At 37.1% G+C, this 17,013-nt stretch overlaps 2 protein-coding genes and 1 pseudogene across 6 annotated transcripts in view; 2 read left to right on the top strand and 1 right to left on the bottom strand.

Moving 5' to 3' along the window:
• Positions 1-17,013, bottom strand: part of LOC132913464 (zwei Ig domain protein zig-8) — a 739,765-nt gene that overhangs the window by 51,087 nt on the left and 671,665 nt on the right. The window lies entirely within an intron of this gene.
• The window catches only part of LOC132913429 (dipeptidase 1-like), a 145,385-nt gene that overhangs the window by 17,226 nt on the left and 111,146 nt on the right, over positions 1-17,013 (top strand). For 4 of the 5 annotated variants that reach the window (XM_060971776.1, XM_060971777.1, XM_060971778.1 and 1 more), the window contains exon 2: positions 16,523-16,941. In XM_060971776.1, the coding sequence (XP_060827759.1) occupies positions 16,699-16,941 (243 nt within the window). In that variant the 5' untranslated portion in view covers positions 16,523-16,698. Of the gene's footprint in view, positions 1-15,316; positions 16,079-16,522; positions 16,942-17,013 lie in introns of those variants that run through there. The other variant, XM_060971779.1, reaches the window with a different exon arrangement.
• On the top strand, positions 891-3,489 carry LOC132913577 (cytochrome P450 9e2-like; annotated as a pseudogene).

Below are 17,013 nucleotides of genomic sequence, written 5' to 3' on the forward strand. Positions count from 1 at the left end.
TTATGTAAAAATTAAAAGCATTAGAAACTCCAAATTAGCGTTAAAAGATAGGGAAATGTTCCTGAATACGACTATGTCCAGAATCATTATTACTTGTGTGATCTCGAATGGTTGTAAATGAGCATCAAAGTTTAAAAACAGTCCTTGTACGAGGGTTAAATTCATTTCAATCTTTTTAAACTGATCTGTCTAAATACAAAGTCTGTGAAGTGTCTTGTTGTATCTTGATTGCTTTCTCTGTTCCTTATTCTTAAATTCACAGCAGAGCGATCCAAAATCAAGTAATAGCGATTGTTGCAGTGCGAGAGATCGTTCACACGAACTTTTACTCGACTGCTTCGAAGTGCAACTTAATGCAATTGAGTCTCTTTAAAGTTTAACGACAGTTCGGGAAAAAATAGGAACAGGCGCGTATACTTGATAGAAGAACTGCGTGTTTACCCGATAAAGTTCTACTACAGACTGATGATAGGAACGATGTTTGAAGTTGCCAAGTTGCTCACTTGAATTTTCTGATTTGACACTTTCTCGAGATGGAGAGGGCATTTTTCAAAATGATGAGGTGATCGCATGCGATGTTTAAGTGTCCAACCAACGATTCGCAGGCAATAAAACAAGGAAACGCGTACAATTTAAGAAACGGAAAAAGTTATACTAATGCCACAAAATTCGGCGTCGCTGGGTTGTCCTTGATTACAATCGCACTATTGCGCTGCAACAGCGGTCAATTTATAGGGAGCGTAAATCCACGTTCAATCAGAATGATAGAATTATCGTTCTTTTCACGCGACGCTACTAACTTCTTCCATAAGGTAACCGAACATGATTCACCTTTTGATGCAGGCTATGGATAAGGAGAAGCCTGCCAAGCATCAGACGACTATCGATGATATCACAGCTCAGAGGCGTTCATCTTCTTTCTGGCTGGTTTCAATACGTCCTCCATCTTGATGTGTTATATCGCCCACGAGTTGGCGCTTAATCCGGACGTTCAAGAGAAACTAAGGGAGGAGGTGGATCGATATATGGAAGAAGGAAACGGGCTGATTTCGTACGAGGCTCTCGTGAAAATGAAGTACATGGAAATGGTGACGTCGCAGACATTGTCGAAAATATCCTCCGATGGTTTTCATCAACAGGTTGTACGCGAAAGTTCCAATTGCCTCCAGCGGAACCCGGTTATAAGTATTTAATCGTATATTTGGATAACATTGTATGGTCTCCTGTTTACGCATTGCATCACGATCTTAAGTATTATTTTCCTGAGCCTGAGAAGTTCCAGCCAGAACGTTTTAGCGACGAGAACAAGAATAACGTTGTTCCTTATACATAATTCCCGACTGGTCTCGCGTTTTGTCTTTTAATTTATTGATTAAGAGTATGATGGGCAACAGTTCTACATGTATATTGATTTTTCCATTTTACAAGCGAAATATTTGCGGCGATATTTATTGTTCGTATACGATGAAGAAATTAAATTTAAGGTGGTGAATTTTCATTCAAACGCGTCACTACATTTAGCTCTTTAAATATGAATGTGAATTTTTATTTTATTATCACGATGTAATTAAAAATTTTAGAATCAATTGGTATTTCGGTATCTTCAATTGTAAAGAATCCAAACGTACAAAGCTAAATATGTATATCTATCGTTAAAGAAAACAAAGTATAGTTTCGCTTGGAAGATATCGAAGAAACAGAGGTAAGATTCATTTATAGACAGATGTTCTTTTATTTATCTCTGTTTAATATTTTAATTATCATTGATTGTGATGTATTACGATTACGATTACTTCTGTCTTTTGTATAACACTACTTTGTACTGATAATTAGAGCTTGTTGTTATTCGCGTCATGTAAATTCCTTATCCTAAAAATACAAGCTTACTTTTGCAAAAATCCAAATTGAGTGCCTGTTGAAAAATGCGCCGGACACGAAAAACTTACGTTTACAGTTTGAGGATACTGAAACTAGGGTAAAAACATTTACAATCTAAGGGTTAAATTATTGCAATTACGAACATTATGTGTTATGGGAATTATATATGTAATTATGTTTGACATTTTAAATGATTTAATCAATACTAATCGTTCAATTATCTCTTATATCGAAGAACTACTTAATTACTGTAGGCAACCGTCTAATGACACATAAGAATTCGGGAGAAAACATTCGCCGACGGTCTAGGTAACTGTGTGGAGAAACTACTCATTCGGCGAGTGGAAAATCCGGATTCAAATCCCAGTCGAGTAATCCGATTGACCGAATATTTTTCTCTCTATATTATTAAGCATTAATATGATATATATTTTGTAAAAATTCCTACTGGATTATATTCTGAATTTACTGAATTTATTGCTTTGATGTGGAACGACCCAATAAGTACTTATGAATTTAAATAGCGAAACTATCTCAAGTTAACGTTTTAATAAAATTGTGATGACAGGAAGAGACAGGAAGAGGTATACCCAAGCTTCAAATTTCAAAGAAAATGTTTGGTAAAGATCGTCTGGATTTTAATTTGTTTTTCCATCGTTCCTATTGGAACTTTCGAAGTTAATTCCCGATTTAAGCTCTTCAGCGGATTGAGACTAACCACAACACACGTTTAAAAACTTCTTGAATCCTATGAACTGAAGATCAAAACGGCTAAAATAAAAAAGATAAAAAGACCTGATTCGATTATTATGCATACAGTAACCTTTGTTATTAATTTCAACAAAATGATATTCCTACAACAGAAAACAGGATTTTCAGTTAAGAATAAAGGAATGAAACGAATTATAGCCCTCCAATTTATCTACCGATACATATATTCTTTTCTATTATCTTCCGTCGGTCCAGCAATTATAGGGTTGCCACTAATTTAAACTTAAAGGGCGTACGCGAGCTCTAAAGAAAGAGAAACTGAAGGCCAAGAACCAAGAGATGGAAAACAAGAGAAGGCAACAGGGAAAAGTGTAAGACCTGGTGACCGACGAACAGAAGAAGGGAGGAAAGGCTGGAAGAAATAGCCTACGGACTTTTACACTCGCGCTTAAGCACACACACCACGATATCTTTAACTACGATATTTCTCGGAGTTTTTCCAGGAAACCCGAGATTCGCGGCTCGTTAGCGCGTGGAAATCGCACAAAAATCGGCTGACTCGCCAATGCAACCGGCTCGAGAGAGAAACGAGAGGCTAGAGACGCCTGAAGAAGCCACCTGTGATCGTTAGACGAAAGATGAAATCGATACCTCGAATTTAGGGCGGAACCCAACGAAATACAGTGCGAATAGTGTTAATAGTATTAATGCACTCTAATTGATTTGATTCTTTTTATCATCGTCTGATAACATTTTAAAACTGCACATTATCCAATATAGTATAATTACGAATTATTTTATTAAAAATGACGAGGAACAAAGAAAAAGATTATTTTCAATAAAAATCTGCAAATATCTTTATCTAATTATATTCATTATTTGTTTCTTAAATTACGTATCTGAAATATATTCACATTGTCTCAATGATATAAGTTACATAACAATTTCAAGCAAGTATTAAAGTGAGATTACTTGAAAGATGATCAAAATACTTACAAGTTGCGATAAAAAAATAGCATACCCTGTGAAGCTTGTAATAGAACGAGTGTAGAAATGCGTAGCTCTTTATTGTATTGTGCATTGTTCTATTTGCATTGTGCAAAATTAGCCCGACAAAATGATAGTGCACGTTGTATATTCTCACTTTCTCAGTTGAACACAAGCAAGTGTCAGTGAGTGATAGTTTAGAATATATATAGTGTAGTGAGATATTATACGTAATTTGTAGAAGGTAAGATGTGGAAAAAACCAACAGATCGGGAAATGTAAACGATTTTAATATTATCAAAAGGAAAATTTCTATTTTAAGATAATTACGAATAATCGTGAATATTACTATTTATTTATAATCGTATTTATGATCGTATATATTATAAATACGAAAAACAAAGATAATTACTAAAGCTGTCGGCAGAAGTAGAAAAGTTGTTGTTAATTTCCCTTGTGATGCACAAAATTACGGCCGAAGGAAACATCATAGATGTTTTACTTCTAAAACTATTACTAAATACTACTTAGGTTTTACTACTAAAACCTAAAGTTTTAACAGTACGAGAAAAGTGTGCTATTTCAAGAGTAGCATAGAATTCATCGATAACTGCAAGGGAGATTGCTGAAGCTGCTGAAAACGAATATCAGAAATGTCCAACGTATCCTGAAACAATGTAAGCATTTACAGCGAAAGAAACTGCAAAGGAAATCTCCTCTAACAGAGGCACATGAGAAGACAAAATTGCAGTTTGTGGAAGAACACGTGCACTGGAAAAAGAAATGCAGAAAAGTGTCGTTTATTCATGAAAAGAAATTTAATTTGGAAAGCTCTGGCGAGTGGAATTATTGTTATCATGATATGCGAAAGGAAACAAAAATTTTGAGCTGTCGTCAGATGGAGACGGGGTAGTGACGATGCGGGTCGATATTGGCTTTCATGGCGGAACAAATACAAAATTTATCCAGGGTAAACTGAATAGCAAAAAGTATTTAGAATTAATTTTGGCACAAATTGGAACATATATAACAGGAATCTCTGAGGAGTAATTTATATTTCAACAGGATAACATGGCGGTTCACATGGTAGTAAGAGTGCAAAGCTGGTAAAAACATATGTTAAGAGTAATAATGTTGCACTTTTGAAATGGCACATTCCACTGATATATATATATATATATAATATATATATAATATATATAATATATATATATATAATAGAAAACTTGCTAGAGCTGTTTATGGTAAAGGCAGACAATTCAATAGCATAAATGAATTGACCGAATACATTTTATTAGAATGAGAACAAATAAATAAAAAAATCAAAAGATCTTTTTATCAATGCCAAGGCGAGTCATTTCAATTATACGAAATTCTAGCACCTCTGCAAAAATTAGCTATCAATGGTTTTTTATAATATTTCCATTTTTACAGATAAACGAATCTCATATTAACACCTTCATATCTACGTGGCAGAAAGTGATATATGTACAAAACGTATATATGTATTCAAAATTAAATTTTTATAATTTTCGATATAAGAATTAACAGATTGCAGGATGTGCTATTCTTTTGTCGCGGATTATATCTTTACAGATGTATAAGAAGAACTAAATATCTGAGAATTTTACTCGAGTCTAATATTTCTATAGAAATATTTATACGGAGCATCCCAATTTTCTCGGTAAAATAATATTAGCATATTCTGTAAGTAAAGTTAAGAAAAAAAATGTTTTATAAACATAGACTTTTAAATAACTTATTTAGAAGTTATAATAAAAATACGAAATTACGACGGAATCTTGTTATATTAATTATAATAATATCCCTCTCTTAAAAGTTAAACTCTCTTATAAAGTTCATTTTTTGAAAATAATTAGACTATGAAACAAAGAAATAAGTAACGTTGGTGTTAGATATGAAAATCAATTATTTTAAACTTATTTTATTTAATCAATTTCTATATAAACAGGAATACGAGGAAAATTGTCACATTCTCCCGCTATACCGGCAACTCGTAAACTTATCCAATTACTCAAGAAGCTTGAAGTTGTCTAATTAACAATGAAACTGCATCGAATCGTTGCGAGCGAAAAACGAATGGCATTACACGTGACAAACCTTCCTTAGACATGTAAACACTTGTACACTGTAAACACGTGCAGGAATGTACGTGCGATAAATCGGCTTCTTTGAATATCTTGCTGCTCGTTATACAAAAATTAATTACGTACACGAAAAGATATTTTTAATTAAACAAAATTTGATCAAAGAAAATACTTTGATAAATTGTATAATTACTTAATTATTCCAAAATACGATGATCGAGTTTCTTCCTCAATTATAATTATGAATAATATTTCTGTTTGTAGATTTTACTTATTAATTTGTTTGCACAACGGGCTCCAATTAATTCAGATAATTCAGATCTTAATGCAATATGCCATAACTTATCTTGAATGGACGTACACATCGGCGTTCAGCTCGTCTAAATCACTATTCATTTGCGGCGCTTGTTATGGTCTAAACAATAGAATCTCGATAATCCGACACCTAATAATCTGTCATCAATGAACTATTCAATCGATGATCTATCAATACGATCCTTTGTCAACCTCCTATAAATGCAATTTTACGCATCAGATAACATGTATAGTTTGAATCCTGCTTACGAAACAATGATTTTATGTAAAATAAATTAAACGATTCTGCTGACGATTATGCTTTATACATAGTATCAAATATCACTGCATGTACCTACAAGAAATAATACAGTGATCAAATCGCTAAAACATTACTCTTCCTGTCTTCATAAAGTCACAATTTCAAAAATGTAACCTATTTACGCCTTCTTTACTTCCTTACACGATACGTATCAAGTTCTCACGTAAATATCATGAATCCTACATCGAGAGAAAAATAAAAGACAGAGAAACAAAGAATAAGAAACGTGGGAAGCAAACGGAAAAATATCGTTGACCTTTCGATGGAATTCAAGGCTATCAGGCGGAAAATCCGCGCGAGAACTGTGATAGGTATCGAGGCGTTCGAGTTGCACGTAGCGCGAGGAAGCGGCTGTAGGTCACGTGGAAATACCCTTCCTTCGTCTCGTTTCTGAGACGTGGAAGCTCGTCGGAAGCTCGTCGAACATCGACGATGGGGGCTTACGGTCTGATCGACCCCTCGAGGTCGTTATATCAGGAAATGGAACGAGCTGTTCGTCGCCGGCTCTACCAGCCATCATCGTATGACGAGATTCCTAATCGCCAATCGGCCACTACTCTATGGAACACTCATTGTAATATTTGAATAAATTTTAAGAAAATATAAGAGATTTCACGATTTTATGATGCCCGCTGGAAAATTTTCTCATGAATAACGAAGTATAGAAAGGAGAGAATCTGGTGAAACTTGAGACTGCTTTTTAATGCCATTTTAATGTTATTACGGTAGTTTTATAATTAAGAAGTTAAAATAGTTAAATGGCTAAAACTTGAAGTATACTGATTAACCCCAAGTTCCAATCCCGAGTGCAAGGGTACCAATAGTCTTGGTTCGATTTCATATAATCCCAAAATCACAAAAGAATCTTACAATCTCCATTACCACAACTTCAACCTAAAAGTTCCTACCTAACGCAGGTAAAATAAACTCGTAATTTCTGACTTTCAAAATGATAAAGGACAATAAAGAGTATCTCCAAATGACTTCTTCGAGAAGAATATCAGTTCCATGACTATTGGCGAAATTATAGTGAAAGAAAGAAAAAATAATCGTCTTTCACGGACCCACATTGAAAGAGCAATAAGAAAGCATGAGAAAAATGACGAAGAGAAAAAGGAAAATAAAAAGAATGAGCTTATGTCCATGCAAGGTGAGGTCGTTGCACTATGAAGCCTTCGACGAATACCTTTGACCTGAAGGTTCAACTGCGAAACCTTATTGAGCAATTCGATGAATAGCTCAAAGAAAGCTAAGGCGTAGGGCTCTAAAGGAGAGAGAGAGAAAGAGAGTGAGAGGGAGAAACAGGAAGAAAAGCTGTGATGAGGGAGGGGGTAAGAAAGAAATGGAGAGCGTGAAAGGGTAAACGCCAGCTCGATAAACACAAGAACGATGGAATAAGCCGATAGCCGCACCCTGCTGGCACCGTGTTCCGGCAGGATACAGGATTTATGTTGCTGCAAGGGATCTATATCCTTCGACAAGCTAGATGAGTCCACCGATAATCTCCGCGATCCTTTACTCGAGCAACGCTTTAGAGCGTATTTTCGACCCCCAAAATGGCTTCCTTTTCTGTGTTCGTTCTTGACATCAGATCTAGCGCAAATACAATAAATTGAATAAATGAAGATAAATGTCACACGACTAATATTAAATGTTCCTAAAAACGGAAGCCATGTTAATGATTCGCGATATCAGAACTTACTTCGCTTCTCTAAGGTAACGGCGAAGAAATTCCAGAACGAAGAGAGAGAGAAAGAAAGAGGGATGTGTCATCCCGTTGACGACCATAATCATTCCCTATGGGACGATTTATGAAAGTCAATGTTGACAGACTCGTATAAGGAAGAATCGTGACTGGGCAAATGTTGGACAAAGGGTGAGAAAACAAACGCTAGACATAGACTTGATAAATAGAAGGTTAATAAAATAACTCGGTGACCGTACAACAACCACACGGTCACATTGTTTTGTGTCTTGTCAAGAAGCGAAATTTATATCTCTCCATGGCGCATCACGTGTCCGTTTCGTTGCGTTCGCGGACTTCATTTCGTACTCGCGTCTAGCCCAGCGAATCTCGAGCAAAAATTATTTCCGTGGCGATAAATTTTCCCGGGTGCTACGGCAAGATTTCTTTTATTAAAAAATTTCACAGGGATTCGGCAAAGGCGCGGCGCACGAGTATCTACGTTTATGGCCGACCTACGGGGGCCAGTGTCGCTCGTAAAAGTAATTTTATTTTTGCGCTGGTAACTTTCCCCGCCTCTCTCGAGTATCTTTTATCGCCTGTTTTACGCCAGTCGATCTACCTGCGTGAATGAATTTCGGGTGATTTAAATTTGTATCAAGCTCGACCTTTTTTTTTACGAAAATAAGATTCGTTCAAATTTTGGGAAGGAACGATTTTGGCATTGGGATAACAGAATTTGCTGCTAATATGATAAAGATTCTTTCTAAATATTACTAGAAGTGGAATTACTGATTTTATATATACATATACTTATTAATATACTAATTTGTAAGTTTCGATCATTACAATTTTGTAATGGTAAATGAGGCTACAACAGTTACACTCCGTTGCAAGATTCTCAAATAATTTTATTCTATCTCCATTTATGCATGAAGAAGCACGGAGTTTGCACAAATCTGCGAGCTGACTAGCAGCGAGTAATCGGTGAATGGCATACAGGGTGGCCAGAACTTAAAAATTCACGCCGTTGTTCTCGAAAAAATTTGCGGTATCCAACGAGATAAATACGAGTTACCGAGCATTTCTCTGGTTAACTCGTCTGGCGAGCTTTATCTGTCCTGGAAAAATTTACGAGCGACCGCGGTCTGAATATCGCGAGGCTTCGTTAAGCTAAATCCGACTCTTAGAACTTTACGAGGGTTCCTGCTAAAACTCCTCGGACGAAGCTCTTCCTCAGCGATTTTTGCTATCGACGATCCGGCAGACATGGAAAGACGAATGCGTCTCCGCGAGGAATTTTTATAGTGGGAGAAAAGAAGATGGAGAAGATTTTGAAAATCTCTCATTAAGCCAGAAAGAGGATTCTTTGAAAGATTGGATGTAAAACTGACTGACGAAGTGGATGTTCTCTGGACACTTGGAAGATATTTTCTGTTTTTAAAAAAGCAAAATAAGAAATATAAATTTATGCTGAATGGAGAAATAATTACGTACTTGAAAATTACCTGTTGCAAAGTTCTTCAGTTATTTAAAAAATGCAGGATAGCAATGCAGCAGAAGAAACATAAATTCAATAAACAGCAGATTTGAATGTGCATTTATATGAGAGCTGCTCCTCTATCCAGACACTTGTAAAAAGACTCGTAAAGATCTTGTAAGGATATCGAAAGGACACGTTCCCCACGTATATTCGGGCTACAATTTCCACGATAGTAAGGGAACCAAAGGAACCTGGTGAATTTACACAGACCTTGAAGCTACTCAAAAGTTTGAATATGTTTCCTCACTATTCTTATAATATCTTATTTATTATTATATAGGTATTTTTCTTCGGCTTTTAACAGAATTCATTCATTTGTACGTTCCTTTGGAAATACAAAAATACTTAAAAATACTTTTTGCTACTGAACTACAAAAATAAAGAATCGAGTACATTTACGAATGATAAGAATTTTTGACGTACCAATTCTCCTAGAATTTCTATAATTAGTCTTTAACTTGAGAATTACATTAAAACTGTTTTAGAAAATACCTATTTAAGAAAAATTACATGTTCTTGTCTCTTCTAAAATCCAAATGCAAAGATATTTTGTTATCGAAAGTATATTTTACACGAACCTTTGTCAGAAGATTCATAAAAAGTAAATTCACTAAAATACGCTTAAAAATTGACAAATGATAAATGACAATCAAAACTATCACCTTTCAAGCACACGTAAGATGAAATCGAGTACATCGACCGCACAATATCTAAATTACATAATAATCAAAAACTAAATTATGATAATTAACGATCAATCTTTCAATGTCTACAACTTAAAACCTACGCAATACGTTTGTCAAGTTATTAAATTCGACAGAGATATAGAAACTTCAATGCCCAGTTCGTTCATCCATCGAGGCTACCCAGCGCGACCACTCAAACAAAAAAATCGCCAACCCGTTACAAAGTTTTCGAAGAAACTTTTCCTTGCCAGTTTCGCAGTTATCATCCATTCGCGAGCACGGAAAAGAAGAAAAACACACCTACGAACGAGCGTTGCTCGCGTTTGCTAAGCAGAATCCGACGTCCTCGTGAGGATAGTCCGGCGAAAAGTTTCTAGGAAGAGTTTCACGGACGTTTGTTGCACGCTCCATGATACGCAAGCATCACGAGAATGGAGAAATAGGTGAGCCGGAAGGGGAATGAGAAAGTTATCCAAGGACTTCCAGAAATGTAGTCTTTTTCCGACCAGGGAGAGACATCTTACGTGGTTTGCGTGTGTGAGGGTGAAAGGAGGGAAAAAGAGGGTGATTCTTAGCAGGAGAGAGATCGCTATTGTCGAGAAGGAGAGGAGAGACAGGGAAGCGTACACGGTGTCTTGGATCCTCTAGGTCTAGATAAAGGATGTGCTCGAAACCGGGGATGCAATACTGTGATTTAATTGACTTTCACGGAGTTTATGGTGTTAGAGTTGCTTCAGGATACTCGATTGCGAGAAGCGGACCAGGATCTTTGTCGAAAACGTATGTTTATGGAAAACTACGCGTCGCACAGGAAAGTTCGTGTCGCCATTGTTGTTGAAGTTTTTGGAAAGAATGTGCTTTATAGTGGAATGTGTATCGTATGTATTCTCATTCCCTTCAAGTTTGATTTGTTGATTTAGAAATTTTGTTTCAACGTACAATCTTTAAAAAAAACATATTCACACAATGCAGAAATAATGACGAAAATAGTGAGAAAAATAGTACAGGAAGTTTAAACAGCGGAAAAAAAACATCAACATTTTGACACGACAACGACGCAATCTTACTCGTACGCAATGTTGGTGAAAACTGGATGACGATCCTTCGAAAGAGGGTCTCCTTGTTCCTGTACCCTTATCATCCTCTCCCGAGACAAAGAGGGACGAGTCTCCTTTCCTCTCCTCTTTTCTCGACGCCTCTATCTCTTTGAAATCGAGGATTTCCACTCTTAAGTGTACGCTTGTGCAGAACCAGGTCGTAATTCTTTGATGGAGAGACCACCCTAAGCATTGCGAGATATGTGCCTCGCATTTTCAAAGAAACAGCCGCCGATGACGAGGAAATACCTGTACTCAGAAGGGGGAGGGATTTCCTCCATCGAATCTTCTATGTCATAGTCTGAGCTCCGTTGTTTTCTATTAACTGTGCACAATATTTACGTGATGTCGATTGTACCAAAATATAAAATATATGTATATATTAAAAAGTTAAATTAATTCTTATAAAGCCAAAATTAATATATGACAAAATATACAGAAAAAACAGGAATAATCGAAAATAATTTTGAAATATATATACATATATATATTTCATAAATGTTATATATAATTTATACTATATTTATACTATTTATATTGTATATAATTTATACATATATTTATATATTTATGTATATATATATATTTTTTTTATAATAATATTAGGTTGTCCGAAATGTTTCTTTCGTTTTATAAGGAAATAATAGACGCACAATGATTTTTGTTTTGTATTAGTTCATTGAATTATGCACAAACATAATAATAGAAATAGTACGAAACGGATCACACCTAATTCAATAAAATAATATAAAATAAAAATTATTGTTCTTCAATTATCATCTTATGAAAGGAAAGAAACTTTTCGGACAACCTAATATATAATATTATGTATTATATTATACATAGCATAAAATGTAAAGCTACCGACAATATAACATATGATAAAAATTTTCTATTTTATAATATTAATATTTCATCTCATGTTTTTCACATAATCTTTCAATGCTATTAAAGTGATAAATTCAAACTAATTGTGTGATAAAATTCGTGGCAATAACCTTCCCAAAAAGCCAACGAATAACTAATGAGAAGCATCTGACAAAAATAAGAAACTATGGTTCGCGGAGCTCCGTCATCAGCGAGTTTATCTCCATACAAGGGAAGTATGTCGAGAAAGTGCACGTCCAAGAAGTCGATTTATCGGGGAGACATCGCATTGGCGGCATGTTCTTCCGGGATGCAAATCCTTTCTCCCGGAAGGAAGAACGACGTAATTGGGAGATGAACGTGTTACCCCTTACTGTCCAAGATTGATGATCGCCGCCCGACGAAAAGACGAACGGTACGTCGAGAAAACTGGAGAAAACGTGGAAGCGCGACGAAGGACGCCTCGGCTCGCTCCACCGAGCCGCGTTTTCACATCCAGCCAGAGAGAAAATTATCTAGCCGATCTGACGGCAGTCTCGTCGACTAACTGGAAGAGTATTGCGCGTTTGAGCGCGACTTCACCTTTATTTCGCGCCAACGACTGATAATTCCCGCGTGTAAACGGCCCCCGGGAATCCGCCGGGCGAAGTATTTGTCGTTCGGCGCGGCGGCAATGCGAGAAATTGCGTGTTTCGAAGTCGTTCGATGCGAGGGAGCCGAAGGACCGCAGCGTTTCACGGTATTCCTCGGGATATTTAAATTGGGGTCGGTGCTCTTCACCGAGTAAATAGTGCGTGTCACTTTATTGAAGAACTCTTGTTGGATAAACCGAAGTAGGAATTTCCAAATGAACGAGATGATTACTTAGGAAATAGGCGTTTTCATTAAAGTAGAAACGAAGATTACTGTTTGGCAAAATATTTGTTTCATCAAGAACTTATTCTTTTTTATATTGAAGGTTTCGTAGAATTTTGAAAATTTTGGGAGAATTCACAATGAAAAAAATGTCATTAATAATGTTGGAACAAGGGTAGGTGTGTTAAGTATTTTGATGAACGTTGATGTTGCCAATAAGTAAATAATAAATAATCGTTTATTTATAGAAATATATGTATTAATTAGACTACTGATGTAGATACCATTTCCTTAATTACATTCGTGAAAATGTGTATTTACATTATAAAACTTAGTATTTACGCTAAATAAGTAGCGAACAACTGATATTGTGAAAATCGAGGAATTGTGGTGTTCAAAGTAACTCAATGAGAAGGAGGCGAGAAAGTGTGGAGAAGCGAATACAGTTGCTGTAAGAATTAAATGTAACTAAATAAAGCCTCTTCATTTAGAAGCTGTACCTCGGTAAATTCAATTGAGAATTATGAAAATGAAGGAACGCTAAAGTTGGTGGTCCATTATCAAAAGCCTAGGCGAAGTGAGAAATATACCTTGCAGTCTTAATTATCTCGGTATTCTATGTAATTACTTTCATTTAGCTCATTAACTGCCAACATTTATTATTTAATTTCACTCCAGAATGGGAATGAGACAAATGAGAAATTTATTTGCAAGCTTTACCTATGCCAATTAACGTGCAGTTCTTAAAAATACAATTCTACTTGATAAGAGAAGAGGCAGATACTAAAAATGTATAACACCGAGATGAAGGAGATCTCCTCTTCTGGCACTTACGTAGTTTGCCATTTCAGTTTCTGAATTTGTCTTCGATATCAGACCAGAGATAATTAAACGAAAACTTTGTTCATCGAGTGTCCACAGGATAACCTTGCTAACTTGAGACTGAAGCTGACCAATCTTATCTTATCTAGATGACTACGGTGATGAATAAAACAGCATGCTAACGTCAAGGAAATCATACCGACGAGTTCTTAGCTCGATTCTGTTTTTATTCCCTCTCTTGGCTCGTTCTTTGTTTTCTTTCTTTGCGTTCCTTGCATTTCACCGACTACACTCGACCTTTCTGATCATTGGAAGCATGGAAGAGCTTTTTCCTTCGTAGCAAGCCTTCTGATCAAGGAGTAGAGTCCACGAAGGAACAGCAAAGGGGAAATAGATGGCTGAAAGGAGGGAGCAAGTCGACCCTCTCTTAGATCGTGGAATTATGGATTTAACAGCCTCGCAGGTTGCCTCTTTGTGAGAGCTTTAGGCAGCTTTAATTAAAATTGTCAGCAATGCCCGTAGTTTCGTGGTGATATTCGAGAATAGATGCTTCTGGGTATTGTAGGAACAATTGGGTTAGTTTGGTAGTTCTGTGAGATATAGATTCCGCAATCATTATTAATTTACCTATCTAATGATATTGGCTTAATTAATATTATTACATTGCTGCGTAAAAACGTTTTCTCGAAACTTCAATTCAATATCACGCATAACCTTTAAATTTAAATATCCAATCATTCAGCCAAATCTAACTTGACCAGAAAAAATCACAAATATGTCGTCTAACTATCGTAAAAGTTAGAATTCTAAAATTAGCTTTATTGTAACGCACGCGTCACGTTCACCCACAAACATAAAAAGCCAAAAATTAAAGTCCCATCCACTTCCTGGTCAAGATTCAGCGTCGTCATTCTTTCTTTACCTTTTTACTAGCCGAATGATGATCGAAAAGCTTGCTTTTCCACGGGATACAAAGTATCCGCCATTCGAGGGAAAAGAAGTCAGCGACACGTAGAGAATAAGGGGAAGCGAAACCTATGGAATACGAGCACGTACACCGGAAGTGGCGTTCCGAGGACGTCGAGTCGAAATGGCGAGCAAAAGGACGGTTTGAAACAAAGGATTTCGTCTAGCGTAACAAACTCGAGGCTGGGCTGGGAATTCGTGGTCGAATCATGTAGAGAAACGACCAGGTAGATCGTGGACACGCGCGTGTGTACATGCGTGTCTTGACGAGAGACACGGAAAGGGAAACGAGCGGAGATTTCGCTTCCTTCCCCCAACGTTTGAAGATTGATGATTCGGTTGATGAGGATTGATCGCGTGGAATAATTTGAGGGCGAACTTCAGAACCCGTGGAATCGCGAGATTTTGACTGTTTCAGCGTAGATGGTGACGCCTTTCAGAGAATGATGACTATGGCGTGTTTATGCAAAATCATCTTTTTATAAGTCCAATTAAAGGAAGGGAATTTGGAATAAGATATGTATCATCCAGTAGATATCGACAATTAATCTAAATCTGTTTCTAAAATTTCTCCTAAGAATTACGTACTTACTATTGTATTATGTACCGTACCAGTACTTTTTATAGCCACTCTACAATAGAAACAAGAATAATACCGCTATTACTAAGCTAAAAAAGGAAAAATAAGAGCAGAACACATACTCTTGAATCATACTGAGAACGCGATTTTATTCAGCACGGATACGATTCCTCGTACGCGATATTTCCCCTTAAGTATTTTTCGTTGTGGGATTTTCGTGCCAAAATGCTCATGGTAACGAGATACGCGAGCTAGTCGTGCGGTAATTAAAGATGGATTGAAAATTTAAAACACCCTGTGAAACGACATAACCGTGAAAGATAATTGCTCCGAACGTTTCAACCACATTGCTCGAGAGGCGTTGTTCGAAATTGCACCTTCCTCCTCCTTTTTGCAACATACGTACTTACCCTGAATAGCTACGGATATCTTTTAGAGGTATTTGTGCCGAGTTCCTTGCTTCCAGGAAATTGTTCGATCGTTCGATTGAACGAATCAAGCTTTTATCTATCGATATCACTTCACCGAGACGTTTTCAGATTCACGGGGAGAGAGGGGGAGAGAGAGTGAGAGAGAGAGAGAGAAGAAAGGTGGAAAAGAGAAGTCGAGAGATTTCCAGAACATTCTGTGTAAGAAATGTGGAAGAAAATAATGGCCTCGTACGAGGAATAACCTGTGGTAAATTGGAATCGAACGATCGTACCAACCAAGCCGTTGGAAACCAATACTTTCGTGTATATATATTATATAAACTATAATTGGACATCGCGAGAAGTCTTCTTCGAATCTACAGCTTTGTTCTCGAATTTGATGTATCTATCCGAATGAGTATGTGAAATAATAGAAAATCTTCGCTTGGAATCTATAAAAGTGAAGCAGAAGTTCGTCGATAGGTTACGATAAAGTTAAAATCAGTTAAAATCAGGTGGATGGTAAATCAATTGAATGGATTTTCTATTTCCCAGGTCAACCAGCATTTCCATAATAACAAATCATTATCCTCCGACTAATTGGGCTCTCCGAGACCTTTCCCCATATGAATCCAAAAGAAAACCTTGAATAGTGTAGGTCACTAGACCAGGGTGAGACAGTTCTGCCCTGTCTCACCCTGTATCTATTCAGGTCGACGTTAGGCCTGGGCTAAATCAAATTGGCGAGGCGGGAACACGTGTGGTGGCGAGAAAAGTGACGATGGACCCGCACGAAGAGCGGCTCGCGACACAGACGTGGTACGTGGCGTCGATTGTGGACGCGATCGCGACGATGCAGTGATTGAGTAGTGGACCGACGGGAGGACGATGCATCACTCCGGAGGTACCGGTTACGGGACCGGGCCCCAGGAGCGAGTGCACCAGGCGCCGCGAACTACCGCCCAACCTGACAAGTGTCCCTACGAGACCTACCAAGCGCAGATACCGGACTGCTGTGCAGCTGCAGCTGCGGTCCAGGATCCATATCCACGGCCGCCCAGCGGATATGACGGCAGGTGCTACGATGAATGTCATCGCAGGACTCCATATCAGGAGGACACCTATCCCCAGGTACGTGATCGAAATTCTATATTTCTAACATTTTTTAGAGCTTTCCTCAAATCGTAAATCCACTGGGAAGCT

The sequence above is a fragment of the Bombus pascuorum genome, chromosome 13 (assembly GCF_905332965.1).
Source record: "Bombus pascuorum chromosome 13, iyBomPasc1.1, whole genome shotgun sequence".
Taxonomy (NCBI): Eukaryota; Metazoa; Arthropoda; class Insecta; order Hymenoptera; family Apidae; genus Bombus; species Bombus pascuorum.